The following is a 25,473-nucleotide window of genomic DNA, read 5'->3' on the forward strand; positions in this document are numbered from 1 at the left end:
CAATTAGGATCTAACTGTTAAATGACCGATATAGAAAGATCAATAAGACACAGTCTCTCCTCTGGAATAACTTGCAGTCTGTTGGGTAAACAAATAATGATATCCTAATGATTACCCGAACGACAGCAAATAAGGTAGCCTGGGGACTCAGCTACTCTGAGTGGCTTACTCAGCCTTGGCGTATTGGGTGGGAGGCAAATGGCTTTCATTGAAGGATGTAATTGAGTTTGGATTTTAAGTGTGAACTGAATCTTAGAATAAGGACAATGTAACGCAGTCTTTCATTTTACCCATAAGGAACTGGAGACCTAGAGATTTTAATTGCCATTGCTAGGATACAATAGCTAGTCAATGTCAGACAAGAGTTCCGCTGGAACTTTACTATTTCTTCTAGAAATAGAATTTGAGGTACCAAAAGAAATAGTTGTTTGGGGAAAATTGGATCGACTTTGGGTATAATTTCTCCTGGAACAACCTGTTGTTTTTAGTCACGTTTATCGTAAAGCTGTCTTAAAAGGATTGATTAACTAACTGTTTGTATGAGACTAAGGTAACAGCTCTCCTGGTACATGGACTAGCTGCATTATTTTAATACTTTATTACAAAAACAGTAAAAGGGCAGTCTGGAAACTTGCTAATTGGAATAGTTCGTGACCCCCAGGTAATCTTGGAGCTATAAATCATTGTGCCAGATATACCAGAAACTTAATAAATGGCACAAATTATTTGAATGTTGAATCCTGTCTTAAAAAAAAACACTTCTATAAAATTATTAAAATATCACTATACTTTTTGGGTTTTTTTTTGTTTTTTGGGGTTTTTTTGCGGTACGCGGGCCTCTCACTGTTGTGGCCTCTCCTGTTGCGGAGCCTGTGGACGCGCAGGCTCAGCGGCCATGGCTCACAGGCCCAGCCGCTCCGCGGCATGTGGGACCTTCCCGGACCGGGGCACGAACTCATGTCCCCTGCATCGGCAGGCGGACTCCCAACCACTGCGCCACCAGGGAAGCCCTATACTTTTTGTTTTTAATTAATTCTAGGATTATAAGGATTCGTTAGATGAGAGAAAGTGGCCTTTTGACCTTTGGGGTGCCTAAAATTTCTGTTTCTGTAAAGTTTATTTCTAAATTTTTGACCATATGTCCAGAAAGCACTTATAAGTTTATTTTTCATATCATTTGCATTCCTGATTAGTAGAATTAAATAGACTAATCTAATACCCTCATCAAGAATCATTTGAATGCCTTCCTTCCTTATATTTCTCTAAAATGATTACCTGGACAACCTGCAAAACAGTGTGTTTGTGTTTAGTTTCGCCTCCTGGTCTGTCAGTTTTTAACTCTGTGGCTTCCTGAACTTTATGAGGATGATGTTACCTAACATTTCTCAGCTTTTTTTTTTAACCTGTAAAATTAGGGAAATAATTTGCCTCAGGGAGTTGTTTTAATTAAATGAAATAGTTTTTGTAAAACCCCTCCCCCAGTGTGCCTGACACATACTTAAATCTCAGTAAAGTATAGTTTGGATTACTTTTGCTTCATGTCCTGCGAATATGTTATAACAGAGCAAACCTGTTTTGTATAGAGAAAAACTATCCTATGCTTTTCAGAACATTGTAAGGACATGATAAATATACTGCCTCTCTTTATGCTCCTGGGGTTCTGGTGAACATTTTTTGCAGCAGCCAGTTTTAATGATTAATTTTAAGGCCTGAACCCAAGCATTATTGACTAAGATAAAAACGACAAGCCTCAAGAGTCAGTAAGTATTGATGTTGGTTGAGAGCCAATGGATGAATGATGTTTAATATATTAAATATTAAAGGCAGAATCTTTTGGTTTGGTGAGTGTTGCTAACGCTGCCAGTGAAAACATCCAGTTTGATTTACAGAAGTTTAATTTTACCTGGATAAAATCCATTTCACCTGACAGTTACTATATAATAATTCTAAAATACTGTTAACAACCCAAATAATTTCCTAAAATTCTGTGGGAATTCAGTGAGAAAAAAATAACTTTGTTATTTAAATGCTTATATTTTTCAGTGGGTGGCTAAGTTTGCATCTTTAATATTACCTTGATTGCTGAGAATTTTTTTTTTTTTTTTTTTGCGGTACGTGGGCCTCTCACTGTTGTGGCCTCTCCCGTTGCGGAGCACAGGCTCCAGACACACAGGCTCAGCGGCCATGGCTCACGGGCCCAGCTGCTCCGCGGCATGTGGGATCGTCCCAGACCGGGGCACGAACCCGTGTCCCCTGCATCAGCAGGCGGACTCTCAACCACTGTGCCACCAGGAAATTTTGTAGAAATATGGGCTTCCCTCCTCCTTTATTTCTGCTTTTCTGTAATTTCCAAAATATCATTCAGAATCATACTTAGTATGTTGCATTCTCCAGAATTCTGCTTAAGTGTGTTTCTGAAGCAGACAACCTACATTTCATTATTGATTCATTGAATTTTCCATACAGTTCTAAAAATATGAAAATTGTGGATTGAAATCAAATTGGAAACTTTCAGGCTTAAGAGAGTATTTTTAGAGGAGCAATTCAAAAATGCTAATTAATACACTTTGGCAAATCACAACAGCAGCTAACTCAAGTAGCCCTTATTTTGTGCCAAGTACTGTTCTAAGTACTTGTGTGTATTAGCTCATATAATCTTCACAACAGTGAGGAGGCTGGTGACATCATCACTGTTTTCATTGCCATCATCAATGTCATCACCACCATCATCATCACCATCACCACCATCATCACCGTCACCATCATCATCCCCATCATCATTATTTTTATTCTCCCTTTTCTTCCTCCTCCCAGCATGCTACTCCTACCACCACTTCCATTTCATCAATGAGAAAACTGAAGCAAACTGAAATCAAGTAACTTACCCAGTAGCACAGCTAATAACTAGTAAAGTCAAGAGTTTAACCCAGGCAGTCTGGCTCTAGGATCTAGTTTCGTAATTACTACACGTAGGGCTAACTATAGACGCAGCTCCCAGAAGCTTCCACGGACTTATAAGTATGATTTGTGTTTGGGTAATATTCTGAAAAATCTTATTTTTCAGGATTTTCTAGAATACAGTTATTGAGCACTTAAGCCACCTAAATTATTTTCACTGATGTGTGGGCTCTGAGCGGATGTATAAGAGGAGTTGTGCTGTGTATTAATGTTGCTTACAATCTCTCTAAGCCTAGTTTTCTCAGAGTTTTAGCCACAAGAGGGACATTGATAAATATGTCGTCTGATTTCCTTCTTTTCCCAATTTACAAATGAGAGGAATTCTTCCATGAGTCCCCCAGACAAAGTTAGTCATTTCCTGCTTTTTGATTCCCGAGGCACTTTGTTCATACTCTATATTTTAAGTAAGTACTGTTTTGTAGTTAATCTGTTTATATGTCACTTCTTTCCATCCCCCACCCTTGCCTCCAAGTGGGTTCTTCAATTGCTGGAACCAGGTCTAATTTGTTTTTGTCTCCCACTAGTCTGGTGACAAATGGATGAATCATGTTGCCTGGAGAGGTTAAGGGACTTGCCCAGAGTAGCCGACCTGAAATGTGAATGGCTTTCATGACTCCTCGTCTAGTACTTACCACTCATGTACTGCCAGAAATGTTTTCAGATGATTTGGATGCTCACTTACGGAGCTAGGACACAGTTTTCCTATTGTGTTTCTCTAGACTAGCTCATTTTTAAAACAACAATGATAGTGTTGATGAGGACGCTTCCACTGCCGCCTTTATCTCCATGTATCATTTTGAGGATGAAACGAAACCATAATATTTGTGAAAGCTTTCAAACTGGTAGAACCCCTCCTGCAAGGATGTATATCGCTGTTCCTCTAGTCTGTTATTGTGTGATTTACAAAGTATTTTCACACTCATAGTCTCCTTTACTGTTCATCCCACCCCTGTGAAGTGGGTGGAGTCTCATTGCCATTTCACACAGTGAGAGAATGAGGCTGAGAGAGACTAAGTCCTTTCAGCTACAATCACAAGTGGCTGGAGGAAGCCCGAACCCAGCCACTATGTTACTCTTTCCAACATAGCCCCTGGCCCAAGGCTCAGAGCCACTCAGAGTGTGGTGGTGTCCCCCCAAAGCCTCCGGGAGTGAGCCTAGGAGAGATGAGAGCTAGGCTCTTCTAGGATCAGGCTAGTTATCTGTGCGTGTTTACGTTCCAGTCACATTTTTTGTCTTCTCAAAATGTAGGGACTGGGCACAGGAAGCTTTGTAAGATACAGTGAGCAAGGCGATTTTGAAGTGGCCAGCCAGCCCTGGAGCAAGCAGCCGCAGCATGGGGGCCATGTGGGTCCAGCAGAAGGAGGCTAACCCCGCCATTGCTTTAGTCTCAAGGGGGAGTTCCTTACTACCACTGTCAGGAAATGAAGGATGATAAATCCAGCTGCTGCTTCCTGTTTCTATAATTCTGAGATTTATTGTTTTTAACGGGTAGAATGCTTTATTTTTAAATCAGTGGAAAATACCCTCAACCTGTTCCGTGTTAGTATTTCCTTAAAAACTAGATGTACTCACTTGGGCTTTAAAGGGTGTGTGTGTGTGTGTGTGTGTGTGTGTGCGCGCGCGTGTGTGTGTGTCTGTGTGTGTGTGTCTGTGTGTGTGTGTGTCTGTGTCTGTGTGTGTGTCTGTGTGTGTGTCTGTGTGTGTCTGTGTGTCTGTGTGTCTGTGTCTGTGTCTCTGTGTGTGTGTCTGAAATTCCCATGATGCTGCCTGAGCTGGCTCACTGTCTGTTTTTCAACAACAGAAAGAAAACCAATTAACGCAGATTTTACTGGGCAGGAACTTCTGTGTGAGATTGGTGACAGTCATTTAGAGGAGGCCTGTAATTTATATCAGTGGTATTACTATCATGCTTGTGCAATTCAGGTCTGGTTTTTCTTCTGCTTGTTGTTATATTATTAGTGAATAAAGACCTGAGTCATTTAAGAAACACACTACCTCCTCGCATGCCATAGTTCATGGAAAGTCGCCATTAGGTATAGGTTACCAGGCTGAAACTTGGTGGATTTGATTGTGTAACCAATGACTCCATAACTAAAAGTAATAGGTAGAAATATTTTCTCTAATGTCAATTTTTTTATTGCCTAATTTAAGAGAAAGAGAATGTGTATAGGAGTGCCAGTGGGGCATCATTTCAGAAGCACTAAAGGAAATTTATTCAGCAAAGTAGAATTTTAAGAATGTAGGAAATATAGCCAGTCCCCTTACTGAGTAAGAATATTACCTCTAATTTAAGCCCTTGGCCCCCTCCTTTAATAGTCCTGAAATCATAGCTATGGCAGTACTCTGTTCTCAATGGGTAATTAGTACATGTTGCGTTTAGGAACTGGCTGGCCAAATGACTTCTTTACACTTTTATAATTACAGTTACAGTGTATGTTAAATGAATTCAGAATAAAAAGGAAATCTTCATGACTTAAAGACAAGCTTATACTGGATATTTGGTCTGACTTTGTTAACATCTCCTGAAGATAAGTAAAATTGTGAGACTCTAACACTTACTAGAGGCCCATTCTAGTATACTTGGTGCTATGGAAATCTCCAGTTCTAATCTCAGCTATGCCGTTTCCTTGTTGCAATGGTTTTTTGGCCAAAAAAATGAGGTTGACACTATTTCTTTGTCTCTCAGTAGTTTGTAAGGATCAGATTAGTTGGAATCCATGCAAGTGCTTTTAAAAACTGAGGTGATAATAAAGACATTAGGTAATACTCTTATTAAATGGCACTCGGGCTGTAAATTGTAATTTCACATTTCAGACTTTGCTCCTTGTGTCGTGAGGCAACCTTTGAACACCACGGTTTTGTCTCCTTCGCTTAAGAGTTCCTTCTAATAACTTGTGAATTGGTGGGGGGTGGGATTTAATTTAATTTGAGCTAATCTCGAATTTAAAATAAGCTGAAGGGGGCAGTTATGGGCTTGGTAGGGGCAGTCAGATCTGGGTTTGAATCCTGGTCGACAGTATTTTAGCTACATGTTCTTGGTCAAACTCAAACTTTCTAAACCTCAGTTTTTCTCTCAGTAAAACTAGAACAGTAATACTACTTCTCAGGGAGGATGTGACAATTTAATGAGCTTGAGTGTGTGAGTGTTTGGTCACTCAGTAGGGATGGTGTTCTTGTCTCCTCCTGTATGTTTGCAGAAGCCTCAGTGTTGCATGGTGAGATGCAGCCTGAGGTTGCCACCCAAAGACGGTCTCCCCACCTCGTCTTTTCCCCCCCGCATACTGCGGCCAGGGAAAGGAGGAGAAAATGAAGCTGCTTTAGGTCACTGACACTCTCCTTAGGGAATAGTAAATATTTCTTTTCCCACCTTCTTCCTTTCAGTGTAATCTGACTTGAGTTCTTTCAATGCTTGACCTTCAAAGGGAGTTTCAGTGGGTGAGAAAGCCTGACACTGTTTGGAATCCTTGAACGTATACAGAGCTACTCAGTCATATGTCCATGGGCTGTGTTTTCTTTTCAAAGTTATATGAGTTTTGGAATTATTTTTGTAAGGCACTTTTTTTTTTTCCTTTAGACTTTCCCTGAAAAGGACCTTTTAAAGTTTTACGACCGGCTAAATAATATGGTGGTTAGCAAGGTTAATGTTTACCAGCTCGCTGAAGGGAAAAGCAAACAATATATATCCAAACTCTGTTTAAGAATTTCCATAGAATTACAAATCCTTTAATCTTGATACCTTTATGTAGTCATAACAGCATACCTACTTGGGTGAGAGCTCCCAGTAGAAATGTGTTTACCGTGTATGGTTTAACTTTATGCTCGAAATGAGAAACAGACATATGAAAACATCTCTGTACTTTCTCACTCTGTTATTTTTAACTTCTAACTCCCTGCTCCTTTTCATCCTAAAAAATAGACCCTTCCATCAAACCTGCCTCCTCTTCTAGCTGTTTTCCCAGCCTTTTGTTTTCCTCCCCAGCCAAGAGAAGCGAACGTTCCCTTTCCCACTTACTGCTTGCCCACGGTGGGCCTGACTTCTTCCCGGAGAGAGCTTGGGCCAAATTCTCAGGGGACTCTCAGCTGCCAGACCCAGCAGTCACTTTCTTTACTCCTTAACTTCCTTGACTAGCTTGTGATAAGTGCTACTGCCTTCCAGTCTCTTCTTGAAGTGTTTGCCTCCTTTGGCTTCCAGGACAGAGTTCTCTTCTTCCTTCTCTGACCCTTTCTTCTCCCTCTCCTTTGCTGAATCCTTTTCTTCTACCCGTGTCCTAAATGTTAGTCATCTCCAGGGTTCTTTGACCTTTTTCTCTATATGGACTCTCCTAGGGTGGTCTCACTCTCCATATACTGATTAGTCGTAAAATGTAATTCCATCCCAGGTCCTTCTCAGTAGTCCTGAGATGCAGGTCTGCTGACTACTAGACGTCTCTACTTAAACTTATTATACCAATTCTAGTTCTTGACGGTGAAAAATTGTGTTTACCTGGAAATCATCTTGACTAGTAAAACTTCTCATTTCCCTTCCTCCAGTCTTTCCTCCCTCTGGTCCCCCTTGCATACTCTGGATAGAACTCTTTCTAAACTGGAATGCTAATCTCATTACTCGCTTTGTTCAGACCCTTCAGGGGTTCCTTGTTGTCTCTTTCTAATTTAGATCTGAGAGGTTTGCACATTCCCTGAGCCCTACTCCTGCAGAATCCCCCACCCTTTTGTGTTCTGGGAAACCACAAAGGAGTACTCACACTGAGTCTATCCAAACCTTTCTATTTCTAGATGCTTTTGTTTAAGAGGCATTTTTTAGTAATTTGAAATGTATTAATTGTGGCACCTGCTAAATCGCTCTGTCGGAGACCTCTAGTAGAATGGCTTAAATAAGATAGATATTTCCTTCTCATATAACAGCCCAGGTGTGAGCAGTCAAGGGCTGGCAGGACAGCTCTGCCATGAGCACATGGTCCCTGAGCTTGTGCCTGCTTCCCTATTTTCTAGCCAGCAGGAAAAGGGGAAAAGGAAGGCCAAGTCCAGTAGCCTTGCCTGTGTGGAGGTTACCAGGAAGTGAACAGTCCCTTCTTCTCACAGCCTGTTTGTCCAGCTTCGTCACATGGCCATCGCTGGTTGCAAATGAGGCTCCGAAACGTTCTCTCTAGTTGGCCGCAGTGCACCCAGCTAAACTGAGTGTCTGTTACCAAAAAGTAGAAAGGGAGAATGGTTTCTGGAAGATACTTAGTTGTCTTTATCACAGAAAGCAAGAACTATGTTGATTAAAAAGTCAAACTGGCAGAAAGTGAGTGATCTTTTTGAAAAACTCATCTGGACCTACTCTGGAAGGTTTCGGCAGTCGCATATGTAAGTTATAGGATTCATTCAACACCTTCTACTGTTTTTCCTTCCCCTTCCAAAAAAAAAAATATATGTTATTCAGGGTTAAGAATATATGAACAAAAAGGGCAGTTTGTAGCTCTTATCCTCAACTAATGCCTCTGTGGTAAAAATTGGTGGCACCCGAAACATGAGCATATATACAGAGTCATGCTCATAGCGTGGAATTTCCCTCTACACTCGCCATTTATATTTTCACATTTAGTACAACTTTTGGTAGCATTTTGTCACCATCTTCAGAACATTTTCTGAAAGGTAATGTTGACAGATTCTTTCTCAGTGGTGTTAGCATTCATCCTGCCACCTTGTATTCTTCACTCTCAGATGTGTAAGTAAACGTCACCTGCCAATGTGTTGCATATTGGATCAGTTTCTCAGCTGGTGTGGCTTGGCACACAGGTAACAGCATAAGTACCTGTTTGCTGAAATACAGATCCTCTCAGCCCCCAGTGCAGAGCACTCCATCTGGGAGCAGCTTCAGCGTTTTCCCACTTTGTACAGTACAAATATTATCATTTTCTACAATATCCTATTGGGGAAAAATGTAAAATGCTGTTTAGATGGTTTGTGTCTATTTCTTTCCCCTTTTTTTTCAATTCTACATTTCTTACTAGAAAGTAGTTGTAATATGTAACATGCTACCGTGATAAAAGGTCAGTCTCCATTCGTAAAGTAGTATAGACTATCATGAGACATCAACTACTTTGAATTGACTATAGTGTGAAATAGCAAAGTTAGGATGTATCTACAGACTATTTGTCTAAAAAAGATCTAGACTTGTTTATACATGCCTTACATAAGGGCATCAGATATTTCCAGCCCATGTGGCCCATACTTAGGGTGACAACAACTCCTGGTTTTCCTGGGAGAGTCCCAGTTATACCATAGCCTGGCATCTCACCTTGTTTAGCATTTGTCACTATCAAGAGTTTTCCAGTTCAGAAGGTGAATTATATGTCTACTTATGTTGCATATACCTGGTCTCAGCTATCACAGTTTTCTTGACAGTCAGATACTTACTTTGATGTCATTTTTAGGGCTGTTTACCCTAAATAATTCTGGGCAGAATGGTGTAGTGGTTCATGCTTCATCTTTTCAAGAATACCTGAGGTAGGCATGGGCAGATCTTTAAGCTCTGGGAGCACAAGGACTGTATCTATCTTGTTACATTATGTATATTCTCAGCAACTATCACATCACCTAAGGCAAATATTTGTTGAAACTGTAAATGGTATGAACTTGATGGCTTCATGACAACAAAGGTTTTCTGAAGTCTCTGATGGGCAAGATAAGTTATCTTCAACTGCAAATCCCTAATACCTAACACAATGTATAGTGTTTGAGAATGAATCGATGAACGATTGAACAGCCACTCTCCGTCTTAACATTGGCAGCCTCTACCTAGTGAGACTGGTCCATCAAGACAGGAGGCAGTATGATTATGTTCTCATGTGTTGCATGTAAAGTTTCCACAAATAAGCCAGTTGTTTCTTGGTTATAATGATTTGTTTTTACTGTTTTGGCTCTCATGAGAAAGAAAGGAAGATGAGATTTAATTGCTCCAAAAATGATCATACCTCAGAAGGATAAATTCTGTCACTTAGAAGATTTAGACCTTAGTTTACATCCAATATCTGATACTTTAGTCTGGAATTCCCAGTGAGTGTTCTAGGAATGAGTACCAGATGGCTGAAATATTAGTTCATTCATCAGCTGAAAGCCTCGGGCCTGACTGTGTTCACCCCCTTAAGTTTACCCAAAGGCGTGTAAAAATGTCCTCTTCTCTGTGGGCCACGACATGAACTGGGCTGGGAAGCACCATTAATGATCTCTACAATTAGAATAGTAGGTACTTAAATAAATACATTGGCACCATTGGCACTCAAGCATGTTAACACATTTTTTCAAAAATGTCACCTTGGGCCGTTTTCTCAGAGTTAAATAGATGCCGTGCTTTAGCAGAAAGTAAATATCCCGAAATCTCCAGAGTCAAAGATCTTCATGTAATCTTCAAAGAAGCAACTCATCTGAGATAACTTACAGCATACTAAGTTAGAAATTATGTATTTTTATAATTAAAGTGATTATGTAAAGAAATTATGTACCTTCCCAGTTCAAAAGGTTTAGGGATTTTTTACAAACTGTGGACTGCTCAATTGTGGTTCCATTTTATAGCTTCACTAATTCTTTATAAATGGGGCAAGTGTTATAAATTATAACGTCATGACTGTGGCTCTCTGTTACAGCTCCGTTAGTTTGTTATAATTTGGGGAAAAGGAGAAGAGCATGAATTCCATGCACATGTTAGCTAGTGAAAGTCTTCCAGTTAAACGTCCTATCAGACCTGCTTTTCTAAAGATCATTTGTAATTTTCACAAGAGTTACACATATAGGTGCTAAGTCCTTAGAAACAAGATTAAGCAAATTGAATATGAATAAACACTCCTTTGAAATAGAACAAAAGTGATATTCCACCAAGTTTGCCAATTTATCATGACTAATTCTAAAATAAGGCCTTGTTTGCATTCCTCTAAAAGGCTAACCCTTTGGGGTCATTTTTAGTCAACTCTAAGATGGTTTCTAATGTTGATAATGAATTACACTATAATAGAGATTATGTTATCAAAGGTCATTCATGATTTTTAAGAGTTTTGATTGTCCTTTATCTCTGCGGTATTTGATTTACACCTTTATTCTCTTGAAGTCAGCTCCTCCTTATCTTAGTTTTCTTTTCTCTCTTTTCTTCATTAATTTTTTTTTCACCCTCAAAGCCTTCATGGTCCTTTTTTCCTCCCTGTTGCCACCACATTTCAATCCTGGGTTTTCCTCAAGGTCTCCCAGCTTCCCCAATTTTTTGGACATCTAGGGCCAATTTTGGAGAGTATTTAGTGTGGGAGCATCCTGCTATGTGCTTAACGTTATACTGGGTGATTTGGTATCTGGTCACAGTGGTATTTTATCCCCATTTCACTGATAAGGAAAACAAAGGCCCAAGTTTACACAGCAAGTGATATGAGACATTATTTGTGTTCCTGTTTTACAGTTGAATTGGTAAGAGGTGGAGATGGGATGAAATCTCAGGCAGGCTATCTCCTTAAGCCACGTTCTTATCCATTATGCTACCAGCTTGTTAAGAATTGAATTCCATTTTAAATTATTAGCTCAGAAAAAGACTCTAGATTATTTGTGCATAAATTACACCATTTCTTGATTATCTTTGTACACGTTTAAAATATTTGGTTTTGTTCTCATACTATTACCCCTTATACCTTTGCTCCACCTTTATTGCTACCCTACTGTTTGGCTATTGTTTACTTATAAAATGTAAACTCATCTTAACATTGACCTAAAGAAAGCACAGTGAAGAATGAAACTATGCTGCCTTCCCGTCTCCCTTAAAAGGTATAATAAAGGTTTTTATTTTTGTTTTTTTTACTGTTCTGTATAGTTTATCCCAGAAACCAGATTTTATTAGTGTGAATAATCACAGACTTTGATCACAGGTAGGATTCTTACGGTATTACATGCTGGCTCCCTTTTGATTATGTTACACATAATGTTCAGTGAAATACATCGTATGTATATGTTCTCCAAATATAGATGAATGCAGACTACTTGGGGTTTTAAAATTGTGCTTCACCCCAGAAGTATTACAAAAAGATAGCTGTCAATCATCTGTATGTTGATAACACTAAAGTAATGTTTTTCAAACTATCTAAGCTTATAGATTTCATGGCCAAGTATGTGAGGGCTTATATTTCTTTTCATTTATTATATATAACCTACCTACTTTTTAAAAGGACTTGAAGAAAAAGAAAAGAATAAAGGATTCTGGAAGATGTATGAGGGGAAAAAAAGGATTTGAAGGGCTTATGAAAAAAGATTCAGTTACAATAAAACCATGTAAATGGATGTAAAAGAAGAAGGGTATGGAACAGTAAGTAGAGAATTAAAAGACATCTGGGAGTCAACCTTGACACCTTTCTCTCCTTCATCCCCCCCATCCAATCCATTGAGTCCTGCTGTTATTTCTTTGGCCTGTTAGCTCACAAATCCACCCATTTTACTCACTTAGTTCTCCATCAGTCACAGCCTAGTCTTTCCCTCCGTCCTTTGCCCAGAGCAGTGCAGTAGCTGCCTTCTTCATCTCACATCTTCCCTCACTGACCTGTACACTAGGCCTGCAGTAATCTTTTCAGAGACACAAATCTGACTTAACCCACCTCCCCGCTCCACTAAAAACACATCAGTGGCTTCCCACTGCCCTTAGGTTGATGCCATCAGAAACGCTCACACGGCCTCATCTCCTACCACCCGTTCCTCTCACTCCCCAAGCTCCAGGCCACTGACCTTCTTTTAGTTCCTCAGTATTTTCTGCTCTCCCTCTCTCTCCACACGGCCTTTGGACGTTCTGGTCCAGCCCATCGTGCACTCTTTCTTCACCCCTCATGTCAGTCCTGATTTCCTCTTCAGTCTTACTGACTGGCGGAAAGTCCCGTGTTATCCGCCTTCATAATCCCAGGCAAGCAGGGAAGGTCTGGCTTTTCTGGAATCTGAAATTGGGGGAAGAGCCCTCTTTAAGAAAAAGAATACCAAGTTAGAGACATAAAAGTAGGTGCAGGGCCTTGAAAGGGGAAGGAAGGTGTCCTGAAGCTTGAGTTTTCACTGCACAGCAAATCTGCCTCTGCCTGTTCCTCTTCTTGGTAGCTCTTCTCAGTTGACCATTTTCTATATCCAGTTACAGAAACATTTCTCTCTGTGAGAAAGGAAATAGGCCTGAATTTGCTCACCAAGTTTTCTCCAGGAATGTGCATCATGTTAATACTTGAGTATACAGTGTATATTTCATGGATGAAGGGATGAGTAAGTGAATAATTAAATGATGACTCAGGGGCTTCCCTGGTGGCGCAGTGGTTGAGAGTCTGCCTCCCGATGCAGGGGACACGGGTTTGTGCCCCGGTCCGGGAAGATCCCACATGCCACGGAGCGGCTGCACCCGTGAGCCATGGCCGCTGAGCCTGCGCGTCCGGAGCCTGTGCTCCGCAACGGGAAAAGCCACAACAGTGAGAGGCCCGCGTACCGCAAAAAAAAAAAAAAGAAATGAAGACTCAGGCTAAGAGTTAATGTTTATAATACATATATAAAATTTAGCCAAATTTCTTGAAAGCCAAAGCTAAGTGGAGAACATCTGGATTCCATGGCTCTTTATATCAGTAATCATGAAAGACAAACTTCTTTTCACAACTAGTAGTAAAGGTGTATTTGTATAGGGTTCTTTCTATAAAACAGCTTATTGAACACAGTGAATAATAACAGTGGCTAATCTTATTAAGCACTTACCGTTCTGGGCACTCGCTCAACACTTTGACACGGTTTTCTGATTTAAGTGTTTATCAACTCTAGTAAACTGTGTGTGTATGTGCACAGTTAGATACAATCAGAACTTCCGCATCCATTGCCCAGGGGGAAGGGCAGCAAACTCCCTGGCGGACAAGGAGAAGGAAAGCATGAGGCTCTGGCGGCTTCATTATCTCATATAATGAAGAGTTTGCCTCTCTGGCGCTCCTTCCTCTCTGGCCTTTTACATCACCTGGCTGTGTGTTTAATTGGTGCTCATTTGCCTCTGCCCTGGAGTTCACACTGGCTTGTCACCTGCTGTCCATCAGGAATCAGATCTCAGTCTTCTGTCCTGGTCAAGGTTTTGAAGGTTTTAAAGACAAATTTACCTTTGTCTTTTTGTTTTCCTGTAAAATGTTTAATTATGAGCCAAACTGCCTGCAGATGGTCTATCAGAATGAGTTACCTTCAGAATAACCTGTTCCAAAGGATTGTGTACTACTGTCCATCTGGACATTGAAGAACGCCTGTCAGAACTGGTCATTTTGACTTTGGCATAATTAATAGTGACCTTATGTGTCACTGTAATTAATAGTGGCAGCATTTGGCTCCCAGGTTCAGTGTTTTCTGAGCCCTCTCCTAGAATGCTGTTACAGGGCTGCATGATTCATTCAGTTACAGACCTTTATTAAGTGCCTGTCCTGTGCCATGCCCTGGGGACATGCAGATGGAAGAAACTCTCCTCCCTTTAGGTTGGGGATTCAAACCCAGGTGGAGGGAGAAAGGGAACTAGCCAGACTGATGGAGCTCCCAGTTCAGAAGGGTCATGAGCAACCATTGTCTAACTCTGTATACGTTTTTAGTACTGATGGCTAAGGTCCCTAATAAACTGCAAAGTAGCTTTTTTTAACTAAATAAGCTGCCTATCCAAGGTACACTGTATCAATGTCTGAGTATCTTTTCCTAACTTCAAGAAGTGTTTTGAGAGTTAGTAAGTAGAGCACCAGGTCAAGGTACTCACATGCTTTCTAGCAGTCTTTACCAAGCCAGGAGTAAACACCGCTGGGCTCCCAGCTGTCCATATCCAGAGCAGATAGCCATGGGTTTGTCATCAGAGGGGCATTCTGTCCCAAAGACAGCTGGAAGAGAATGTGGCAGACTTCCCAGGACCATGGAAAGCTGCTAGGGTTTCAGGGAGCTCCATCCTAGTTCACTTCCCTTAGCCCGGTTTCAGGCATGTGCCGGACATACTCTAGAGAAGCAAGATTGAAGGTGAGTGACCTTAAAAGGAAAATGGTCATTTTGGGTCCAAGTTTCTATCTTACAGATGGAAAGAAGCAGCAGAAATGCAAATAAAGCTCCCCTTAGAAATCCCACTGGCTGCCTAGTAAACTGGGTGAAATTATGATTATAAAGGTTTGACCAGACACTTAGTTCTGATCTTGGGATGGATTTCTCTGGATCCCTTATTAAGATCCGTTAGCTGCTGGCTCTCTTTTTAGGGACTAGTCAGCCATTTGCCTATTATCTCTTTTTTCTGTTTGTATTTACTCCAGGCTGCTTTCTCAGTCAGGACAGCTACTTTATTATTATTATTCCCCTTTTTATCTCTAGGATCTGTATCCAGCACACAGAGTATACTCCATAAATATTTGTTGAATAAAATGAAGTTTCTAGTAGAGGGTATATTACGAGAGTCCTGTAGGTCCTGAAGCATCTCTGAAATTCTGTTGGCCAGAGTTTGTGGTTAAGGGAAACGCTAGTGATAACTTGTAGAAGAGACTCTGATGTTGTGTGGAACAAAATGTGGAAGCCATTGATTTAGAGGCTTTTCCGTATTGTTCCTTGAATAATATCTCATTTCTAGCTCTCAAACATGGGACTTGACTTTTAAAATTAAAAGCTACAAGAAAAAGCAAAAAAGTTCACAACGGTGTGTTAACTCATTTGTTATATTTCCTAAGATATTTTGCCTTAGGTCTACTAAAGTGTATTTAGAGTTACATTTCTCAGCTTTGAGCTTTGAAGTAAATTTTCTCTGTGAATAGCAGTACTCTAGAGAAAAACCTCCAACAGGTACTAAAGTATACTTTGTGTAAAGTTCTTTTTATAGTTAACAAGTTCTGAAATTTTTATAGTCCTCTACTTTCAGGCGTTAAATGGGTGGGTTTTGCCCAGTGTGGAATCTGATTTTGATAGGGTTTATATAAGAAGTTTCCTGAAAACTCTGGAATTTTTTTCTTTAAATATTTTTTTCAGTTTTTTTTGAGGTATCTAAACCAAAGTAGTGTTAGAAGAAAACTACTTTTAAAAGTATAATTTCTTATCATAATCTTTAAGAGGGAGTAACACTAATTGTTTTATTTGTATACAGAATTATATCAACTATAGAGTATCTTGTATAATTGTAATCCATAACTGTTAACACTTATCTAATGCCTGTAATACAGAGCTCTGTTGGAAAAAAACTGAATCATTCCTTCTCATTCTATATGTGAAGCATTTATTTTCTTTAACCATATGAATTTTAGGTACCTGAATTGGGTATGGTGTGTGTGTATCCATGCACTAGCGTATGTTGGGTGTTGAGGAAGGGTTATTCGTAGTGAGTGTGTAGCTTATTACCTCTTTATGAACTTTAGTTTGTTTTCCTTTTACTTATTTCTGTGTAAGATTTGAGAACTTGATCCTCACCAGTCTCTTGGGTGTTCTCCCATTTTCCCAGTTTGACCAAGAAGGCTGATTGCTTTTTCACAGAACACTGTAAAAAGAAAATGAAAGTTGGTATTTGATTGGGTAGGGAACTCATACCTAGGTGGGAAGTGTATGTATTAGATTGATTAATCAAGCTATTTGCTGCTTCTTACATTAAACTCTTTTCATTAAATGACATTTCAAAGCCATTTGACTTTCTTCCTTTTAATAGGGGCATGAAGACCTAGTGCAGATGGGACAAGTTTTTTAAGTTTTAGTAGGTGATCATATTTTTCTGTTTTAATGCTAGACTTTTTCTGTGTGCTAATAATAATCTCATTAATGTAAGTTTTCCAGCAAACACTACCACGTTTATACTGCTAATAAACAGGAAAGAAAGGGCAAGATTTGAATCCTGGTCTCTTTGGCATCAAAGTTGTGCTCTTTCTAGTATAATATGCCACCTCCTAATATAAGAAATTTTAATTGAAATGTTTTTGAATAAATGAAATTGAATGCAAAGTTTTATTGTCAGTCGTTTATTACAGAATGAGTTCTGTGAACATAGTGCTACATGCTAGTTCAAAATTTGAGAAATTGGCCGAGTCATTTTCAGTTAAAGACTGATGAAGATGGGCTTGCTTTCACCTTAATAATCCTTTTTCTGCCTTCAGATTTAGCGAACATCTTTGGGGGCTTAACTTTGTGTCACACCCTGAACTGGTATTTCCAATACATGACCCACATGACCCTGAGAGGTGTTGATACCAAGATTTTATAGGTGAGGCATGGATGCTTAGAGAGGATAAGTAAAATGCTAAAGACTTTTCTCCAGAGCCAGTTCAATTCAATCATAATAACATAGCAGCCATCTAAAAATATGTTTGAACTTAGAATGTACATAGTCTAGCATGAGTATCTACAATTAGGCTCTAATCCTATCTACTTTCACTTTCCTATTTCAGTTGAGAGTCAGTTTAGGCAATAAAATTAACAAAGATTGAGGTCTAGCTTCTAAATTTTAATAGTTTTACCGGGATATAGTTCATATACCATACAATTCACCCATTTAAGGTGTACAATTCAGTGTTTTATAGTATATTCACAGGTTGTCAGGTTCAGGGTTGTTCTGAACCAATTGATTATTGGTTTATTCCATTATTAATGGCAGTAAGATAAGAAACAGAATCACATATCATAAAATAATATAGCTCCATTCTTTTATTTTCTGATTCATCTTTGTCTAACCAAAGTCCAATAACATCCCCCTTTCAGTTCAAGTACAAAAAGCTTCCTCAGCTTCCATGAGAAATGTTTGCTTACAGGAATATTAAACTGATTTTCATATGTGCCATGGAGAAGTCTTGGAATGTGAAATCCACTTCCTTATAATGTAATTCTTTAAGTTCTTTGCAACAGACATATAAAGGAGAGCCCAGAGCATGTACGCAATTAGTACTTATTAATGTGCCTTCCTCGGGTTAAAAAAAAAAATCCCCTAATGACCATTTATAGCCATTCTGAGTCCTGATTCACTAAGGAGATCAAGCCTCAAGATAACTAGGTACGATCTCCTCTCTCATTGACTTGAGTTTTAGATTAGAAAGTCACCTGAGGATCATAATAGACTTGATACACTATATTATATCAATAGGTATTTAACGTCCTTTGTACACACACACGTACACAATGTATGAAAAGCAACTTTTATTTTCAAAGTGCCACTGCATCTTTAATTCAGTTAGTGGTTGAAGCACTCCCAGTTCTGCACCCAGTTTTTGATAGGTGAAATAGGAGAATGGACACATTAATTGAAGTCCTATGTTCGAGATAAGAGCTAGTCGGTGGCTGACATTGCAGGAAAGTACTGGTTTCCTGCCTTATGGCCCAGGCACTTCCTTATAACTGCATTTAAACCATCTGTGCCTTGGTTTCCATCTCTTGGCTTACCCATTAAATGTGATACCTATTGAGGGGCATACTAGACTAATAATAGAATGACATTAGAGTTATTTGTAGTTTCTATAACATAATTTCTCCCATGTGTCTATGTCATTGACTTGCTACTACTTCTGCCAAAATTATATTCCCACCACCCCATGGCAGTCCCCATCCTTCCAGTCTCATCTGAAAAACCAGATCTTTGTGAAATCCTCCCACTAACCAAATGCAAATGTGAGTTTTCCGTGTCCTGTGCCTCTCCTATACCTTGCATTAACCAGGTCAGCAATTTTCTTACCATGTCATAATAGCACACTTATTGCTTGTCATCCCCCATTAGACTGGGAGCTCCTTGACGGGCCATTTCTATCTTCTCCTCCATGGTGCCTGACTTGTGGTTTTCTTGAATTCTGAGTCAGTGTCATAAAAGGTTGTTTTAGGGAAGGTGATGATTACATAATTTCACTCCTCTGTCTCTTCAAAGCCAAGGACAACAGTGAGAAGGTCTTTCCTTCAACGGCCAAGCCTTAGCCAACAGCTCAGTCATTGGATGACAGCGTGATAGAGAAGGAGGTTTGAAGATGAAAGATTCTGTTAGCTCTGTCACTTAATTGGCTCAGGAAGGTCATTTAAGATTTTTGTGCCTCAGGTTTCCTCATATCCTTGGGCAATAGTAATGCCTAGTTCACTGGGTTATTGTGAGAATCGATTGAGATATTTTATGGAAAAGTAGCTTGCAAACTGTAAAGCACTGCAAACATGAGAAGTAAAGAAAAGAGATGATAGAATTTGGTAGAAAGAACAGGTGGTTTGGGCTTAAATGAGGTTTTAAATCCAGACTCCACCACTAATTATTTGACTTCCACAACTTAACTCCTATGAGCCTATTTCTTTACTTGTCAATGGGAGGTAATAACACTTTGGCAACTTGGAGTAATGTTGTGAAGGTTAGATGGAATTCAGGCAGTGTTCCACTTGTGTTCTGTCTGTATACGTTCAACTATTACCAGCCAGAGCTTTTGTACGTCGTATATTCATACCCCTGCACCCTCTTTTCTGTGGCAGATTGTACCCCAGGGAGAGCAGGCCCTTTCTCTCAAGCTGGCAAGATGGACAGCAAGGGGAGGCTGCCGGAGAAGGTTACGGGTTCGCCTGGCCTTTGACCCCAGCCAGCCTGGGTGTGCCTTGGGACAGGGGTGAGGCAAAGCCTCAGTCTCGTGTCCCAGCACATTCCTAGGGCAGCTGTTTCTGCTACAGCTTCTTTTACCATTTCTTTTTGAAACTCCATATTGAAGTTGAAGCATGCATACGAAAAAGGCACATAGCCTTAAGTGTACAGATCACGTTTTATGAACTGAATATGCCCTTGTAACCAGACCATTCATTCTTGTTGCTGCCTGATGTTCCACTTTGTAAATACACCACATTTCATTTTCCCGTTCTAGTGCTAATGGGCATTTGGATAGCTTCCATTTTAGGGCTGTTGCAAAGAGTGCTGCTGGGAGTGTTCTTGTTCATGTCTTTTGATGAGTATGTGTATTTCTCATGGGTATATAGTTAGCAGTGGGATTGCTGGGCAATAGAGTTTGCATATATTCAGTTTTGGTAGATATTAAAGCAAAAACTTGCCAACACAGTTCTATGAATTCACACTCGCAGCTGCAGTGTTTAAGTGTTCTAATTGCTCCACAACCTCACATCCTTGGTATTACCTGTCTTTTTTTTTTTTTTTTTTTTTTGCGGTACGCGGGCCTCTCACTGTTGTGGCCTCTCTCATTGCGGAGTGCAGGCTCAGCGGCCATGGCTCACGGGCCCAGCCGCTCCGCGGCATGTGGGATCTTCCCGGACCGGGGCACGAACCCGTGTCCCCTGCATCGGCAGGCGGACTCTCAACCACTGCACCACCAGGGAAGCCCTACCTATCTTTTTAATTTTAGGAGTTCTGGTGGATATTATAAGATTGTGTAGCATTTTGGAAAAAGAACCATTCCCTCAGCCCCCAAACCTCAACTTTAATACATTCATTTTCAGGAATGTGCTGTGTACAAAAGCAGGGGATTGTATCAGATGCAAAGCTCCTGATATGGTGCTTGGTATATGGAGGGAAGATGACAAATGATAGCTGCTATCATCATCATCATCATCATCATCATCACTCAATGCCTTCTCTGTTCCTAAGGGGAGAGAATAGGGCACGGTTGATACAAAGGTGAATAAGACATAGTCTCTACCCAGGAGGAGCTCAAGAGCTAGTTGAAGAGACTAACACTGGAAATAGATTATTTTTAGACAGTATGGTAGGAGCTTGAGAAAGAGGTAGTGCTTGAGCTGGGACTTGAAGAATACATCAGAGTTCAAGAGAAAGAAGAAAAAGGAAATGGGCTGGAGGAAATGGCAGGGGCCCAAAACCCTTGTTGGGGAGTGGCAGCGTGAACTGTGTGCCGGAAGAGAAAAGCCATCTGAGGCTGGAGTCGTTGCGTGCTAGTGTTGGTTGTTCGGGTGTTACCGCCCTTGAAGGGAGGTGCTGGGCCGAGCTGGTGACCATTCAGGGTCAGTGTAACATTACGGTACTCTACTGCTGTGTTCTCTGCCCCCCACCTTTTTTACCTTTTATTCCTCCTCTAGGAAAGTAATCAGCCTGCTCTTCTCTCTCCTGGAATCAAAACCTGTCCCAAGTACAATGTGCTTGAAAACTACCATTGACACTATGACAGCTGCAGAATGTCCCTGGTTACAAGAATCCCACCGTTTCTTTGCTGTGTGGTCCTTTAACTTTTTATGTTGAGGACTGGCTTAGAGTTTTTATTCTTTTTTTTTTTTTTTTTTTGCGGTACGTGGGCCTCTCGCTGTTGTGGCCTCTCCTGTTGCGGAGCACAGGCTCCGGACGCGCAGGCTCAGCGGCCACGGCTCACGCGCCCAGCCGCTCCGCGGCATGTGGGATCTTCCCGGACCGGGGCACGAACCCGTGTCCCCTGCATCGTCAGGCGGACTCTCAACCACTGCACCACCAGGGAAGCCCCCGAGTTTTTATTCTTGCTTGGGTCCAGGTTGCTTGTGGTGGCAATTAAGTTTAATAAAATGCTCTTCTGCCCAATACAATATATAGACCGTGAATAAATGTTCTTGAGGAATTTGGATGTTGATGATGGTGATAAGGGTGATGATCAAGAACCTGTACAGTGTTTCATTGGTTGAGCATCAGCTGTGTTTCAGGCATTGACTGTATAGCAGTAAGGAAAATGGACATGATCCCTGTCCCCATGGAACTTATAATCTTATGGGGGATCAGACAAGTGAACAGTTGGTTCTGCCAGTGTGATGAGGGCTGTGATGGATAGAGGTACAGAGTCCTGTGGGAGCACATCAGAGAAGCACCTCACCCAGACTAGGGATCAGGGAGGGCTTCCTGGGAAAGGCAACAGAAACCTGATAGCCTCATCAAGGAATGAGGAGGAAGTATTCCAGGTAGAGGAAACGATGCATAGGAGGAGCACGATGCAAGGGAGAATGGCTGGTTGGAGAAACTGGAAGAAGAAACTAGAAAAAGAGAGCATTTTCTCATTTAATGTTTTCACTTGCATCTGTGTCATAATGTCTTTTGTTCGCCTGTTTTCTAGGAATGTTTACCCTTGCGGAAGTTGCTTCACTTAATGACATTCAACCAACTTACCGAATCCTGAAACCATGGTGGGACGTGTTTATGGATTACCTGGCTGTCGTTATGTTGATGGTAGCCATCTTTGCAGGAACCATGCAACTTACCAAAGATCAGGTGGTCTGCTTGCCAGTATTGCCATCTCCTGTAAATTCAAAGGCACACACACCGCCAGGAAGTGCCGACGTTACCACCAACATCCCGAAGATGGAGTCAGCCACAGACCAAGACCAAGATGGGCAGATGACGAATGAGATTTCCTTTGGCGCATCTGCTGTGACACCTGACATACCTCTCAGAGCCACATATCCTCACACAGATTCCACGGTTCCAAATCAGGAGGCAAAGAAAGACCCAACAGGCCGAAAAACAAACTTGGATTTTCAGCAATATGTATTTATTAATCAGATGTGTTACCACCTGGCCCTTCCGTGGTATTCTAAGTACTTTCCGTACCTTGCTCTTATACATACTATTATTCTCATGGTCAGTAGCAACTTTTGGTTCAAATATCCCAAAACATGCTCAAAAGTAGAACATTTCGTTTCAATATTAGGAAAGTGCTTTGAATCTCCTTGGACTACTAAAGCGTTGTCTGAGACAGCATGCGAAGACTCGGAGGAAAACAAGCAGAGAATAACAGGTGCCCAGACTCTACCAAAGCACGTATCTACCAGCAGTGATGAAGGGAGCCCCAGCGCCAGCACCCCAATGATCAGCAAAACTGGCCTCAAATTCTCAGCTGAAAAGCCCGTGATTGAAGTCCCCAGCATGACCATCCTGGACAAAAAGGACGGGGAACAGGCCAAAGCCCTGTTTGAGAAAGTGAGGAAGTTCCGTGCTCACGTGGAAGACAGTGACTTGATCTATAAACTCTACGTGGTCCAAACAGTTATCAAAACAGCCAAGTTCATCTTTATCCTCTGCTACACTGCAAACTTCGTCAATGCGATCAGCTTTGAACACGTCTGCAAGCCCAAAGTCGAGCACCTGACGGGTTACGAGGTGTTTGAGTGCACCCACAACATGGCATACATGCTGAAAAAACTGCTCATCAGTTACATATCCATTATTTGCGTTTATGGTTTTATCTGCCTCTACACTCTCTTCTGGTTATTCAGGATACCTCTGAAGGAATATTCTTTTGAAAAAGTCAGAGAAGAGAGCAGTTTCAGTGACATTCCAGATGTCAAAAATGATTTTGCGTTCCTGCTACACATGGTAGACCAGTATGACCAGCTGTATTCCAAGCGTTTCGGGGTGTTCTTGTCAGAAGTCAGTGAAAATAAACTGAGGGAAATCAGTTTGAACCACGAGTGGACATTTGAGAAACTGAGGCAGCACGTGTCACGCAACGCGCAGGACAAGCAGGAGCTCCATCTGTTTATGCTCTCAGGTGTGCCCGATGCTGTCTTCGACCTCACGGACCTGGATGTGCTAAAACTCGAGCTGATTCCAGAAGCTAAAATTCCTGCTAAGATTTCTCAGATGACTAATCTCCAAGAGCTTCACCTCTGCCACTGCCCTGCAAAAGTGGAACAGACTGCTTTTAGCTTTCTCCGTGATCACTTGAGATGCCTTCACGTGAAGTTCACCGACGTGGCAGAAATTCCCGCCTGGGTGTATCTGCTCAAAAACCTTCGCGAGCTGTACTTGATAGGCAACTTGAACTCTGAAAACAATAAGATGATAGGACTTGAATCTCTCCGAGAGTTGCGGCACCTTAAGATTCTCCACGTGAAGAGCAATCTGACCAAAGTCCCCTCCAACATTACAGATGTGGCTCCACATCTCACCAGGTTAGTCGTTCATAATGACGGCACTAAACTCTTGGTACTGAACAGCCTTAAGAAGATGATGAATGTCGCCGAGCTCGAACTCCAGAACTGTGAGCTAGAGAGAATTCCACATGCTATTTTCAGCCTCTCTAATTTGCAGGAACTAGATTTAAAGTCAAATAACATACGCACAATTGAAGAAATCATCAGTTTCCAGCATTTAAAACGACTGACTTGTTTGAAATTGTGGCATAATAAAATCGTTACCATTCCACCCTCCATCACCCACGTCAAAAACCTGGAGTCACTTTATTTCTCTAACAACAAGCTCGAATCCCTACCTGTGGCAGTGTTTAGTTTACAGAAACTCAGATGCTTAGATGTAAGCTACAACAACATTTCCATGATCCCAATAGAAATAGGATTACTTCAGAACCTGCAGCATTTGCATATCACGGGGAACAAAGTGGACGTTCTACCAAAACAGTTGTTTAAATGCATTAAGTTGAGGACTTTGAATCTGGGGCAGAACTGCATCACTTCCCTCCCAGAGAAGATCGGTCAGCTCTCCCAGCTCACCCAGCTGGAGCTGAAAGGGAACTGCTTGGACCGCCTGCCAGCCCAGCTGGGCCAGTGTCGCCTGCTCAAGAAAAGCGGGCTTGTTGTGGAAGATCACCTTTTTGACACCCTGCCACTCGAAGTCAAAGAAGCATTGAATCAAGACATAAATATTCCCTTTGCAAATGGGATTTAAACTGAGATCAGATGTGCACATCCGTGTGCAGGAACAACTTCCTAGATTGCAAGCGCTCCTGTACCAGTTATTGCAAGATAATGCATTTTAGGAGTAGATACACCTTTAAAAATACAAGAGAGAGGATGCATAGAAGGCTGATAGAAGACATAACTGAATGTTCAACGTTTGTAGTGTGTTAAGTCATTCACTTCCAAATCTTTTTCTTTTTTCTTTTGGGGAAAGGGAAGGAAAAATTATAATCACTAATCTTGGTTTCTTTTTAAATTGTTTGTAACTTGGATGCTGCCGCTACTGAATGTTTACAAATTGCTTGCCTGCTAAAGTAAATGATTAAATTGACATTTTCTTACTATACCACCTTTTTTTGAGGTGTCTTGATTTACTTTGCTTAATTGGTGCCATAGTCCTTTAGCTCAGACCTCTGAAGGCGCATCAGGTCCACTCTTGTAAATTTAGATTCGCTGAAATACTGATTTCTTTTTTGTTTTAATTTCAAGCACCTCAAATAAGCACTTCTTATAATATTTAACTGGTGCTACCGCTTCTGAGAATCCCATTTTATAGATTTTACATTCTGAAAGGCCTGGAATGCAGTAAAAGTATGTAGGTCGTCGAGGGAGTTTTGTTTGTTTGTTTGTTTTCTAAGAATAAATAACAAGAAAAAATAAAAGAATGCTCTCCTTACTCATAGCTGTCTTTCCATAGTCTGGAGTTCTGGTTATATGATACATTTTTCTATCACTACTATAGAGCTGCCAATAAATAGAAAATATTATTTTTAAATAAATTTAATTACAGGCAAAATAAAAATTTAATGGCTTGATGACTAACATCCTTCCAGTATATCACCATTTGGAAGATAACACAAATTCAGAGCAAGTATCATTAAATTACTTGCCCTTTCCACTGTTGTGGGGGAAAAAATAGGATTTGTAGTTCATTGAGTTGGAAAACTGACTACATCTCTATTCATT

The 25,473-nt window shown here is 40.8% G+C and overlaps 1 protein-coding gene across 8 annotated transcripts in view; it reads left to right on the forward strand.

Annotated features, from left to right (window-relative positions):
- Positions 1-24,856, forward strand: part of LRRC8D (leucine rich repeat containing 8 VRAC subunit D) — a 115,107-nt gene extending 90,251 nt beyond the window's left edge. For 4 of the 8 annotated variants that reach the window (XM_027114284.1, XM_027114285.1, XM_027114286.1 and 1 more), the window contains one exon: positions 21,927-24,856. In XM_027114284.1, coding sequence (XP_026970085.1) covers positions 21,929-24,496 — 2,568 coding nt within the window. In that variant the 5' untranslated portion in view covers positions 21,927-21,928 and the 3' untranslated portion in view covers positions 24,497-24,856. Of the gene's footprint in view, positions 1-12,255; positions 12,275-20,698; positions 20,860-21,926 lie in introns of those variants that run through there. The other 4 variants (XM_027114281.1, XM_027114280.1, XM_027114287.1 and 1 more) reach the window with 3 other exon arrangements.
- The last annotated feature ends 617 nt before the right edge of the window (positions 24,857-25,473 follow it).

Source organism: Aethalodelphis obliquidens, unplaced genomic scaffold (genome assembly GCF_003676395.1).
Source record: "Aethalodelphis obliquidens isolate GAN/ISIS:26980383/991018 unplaced genomic scaffold, ASM367639v1 scaffold13, whole genome shotgun sequence".
NCBI lineage: Eukaryota > Metazoa > Chordata > Mammalia > Artiodactyla > Delphinidae > Aethalodelphis > Aethalodelphis obliquidens.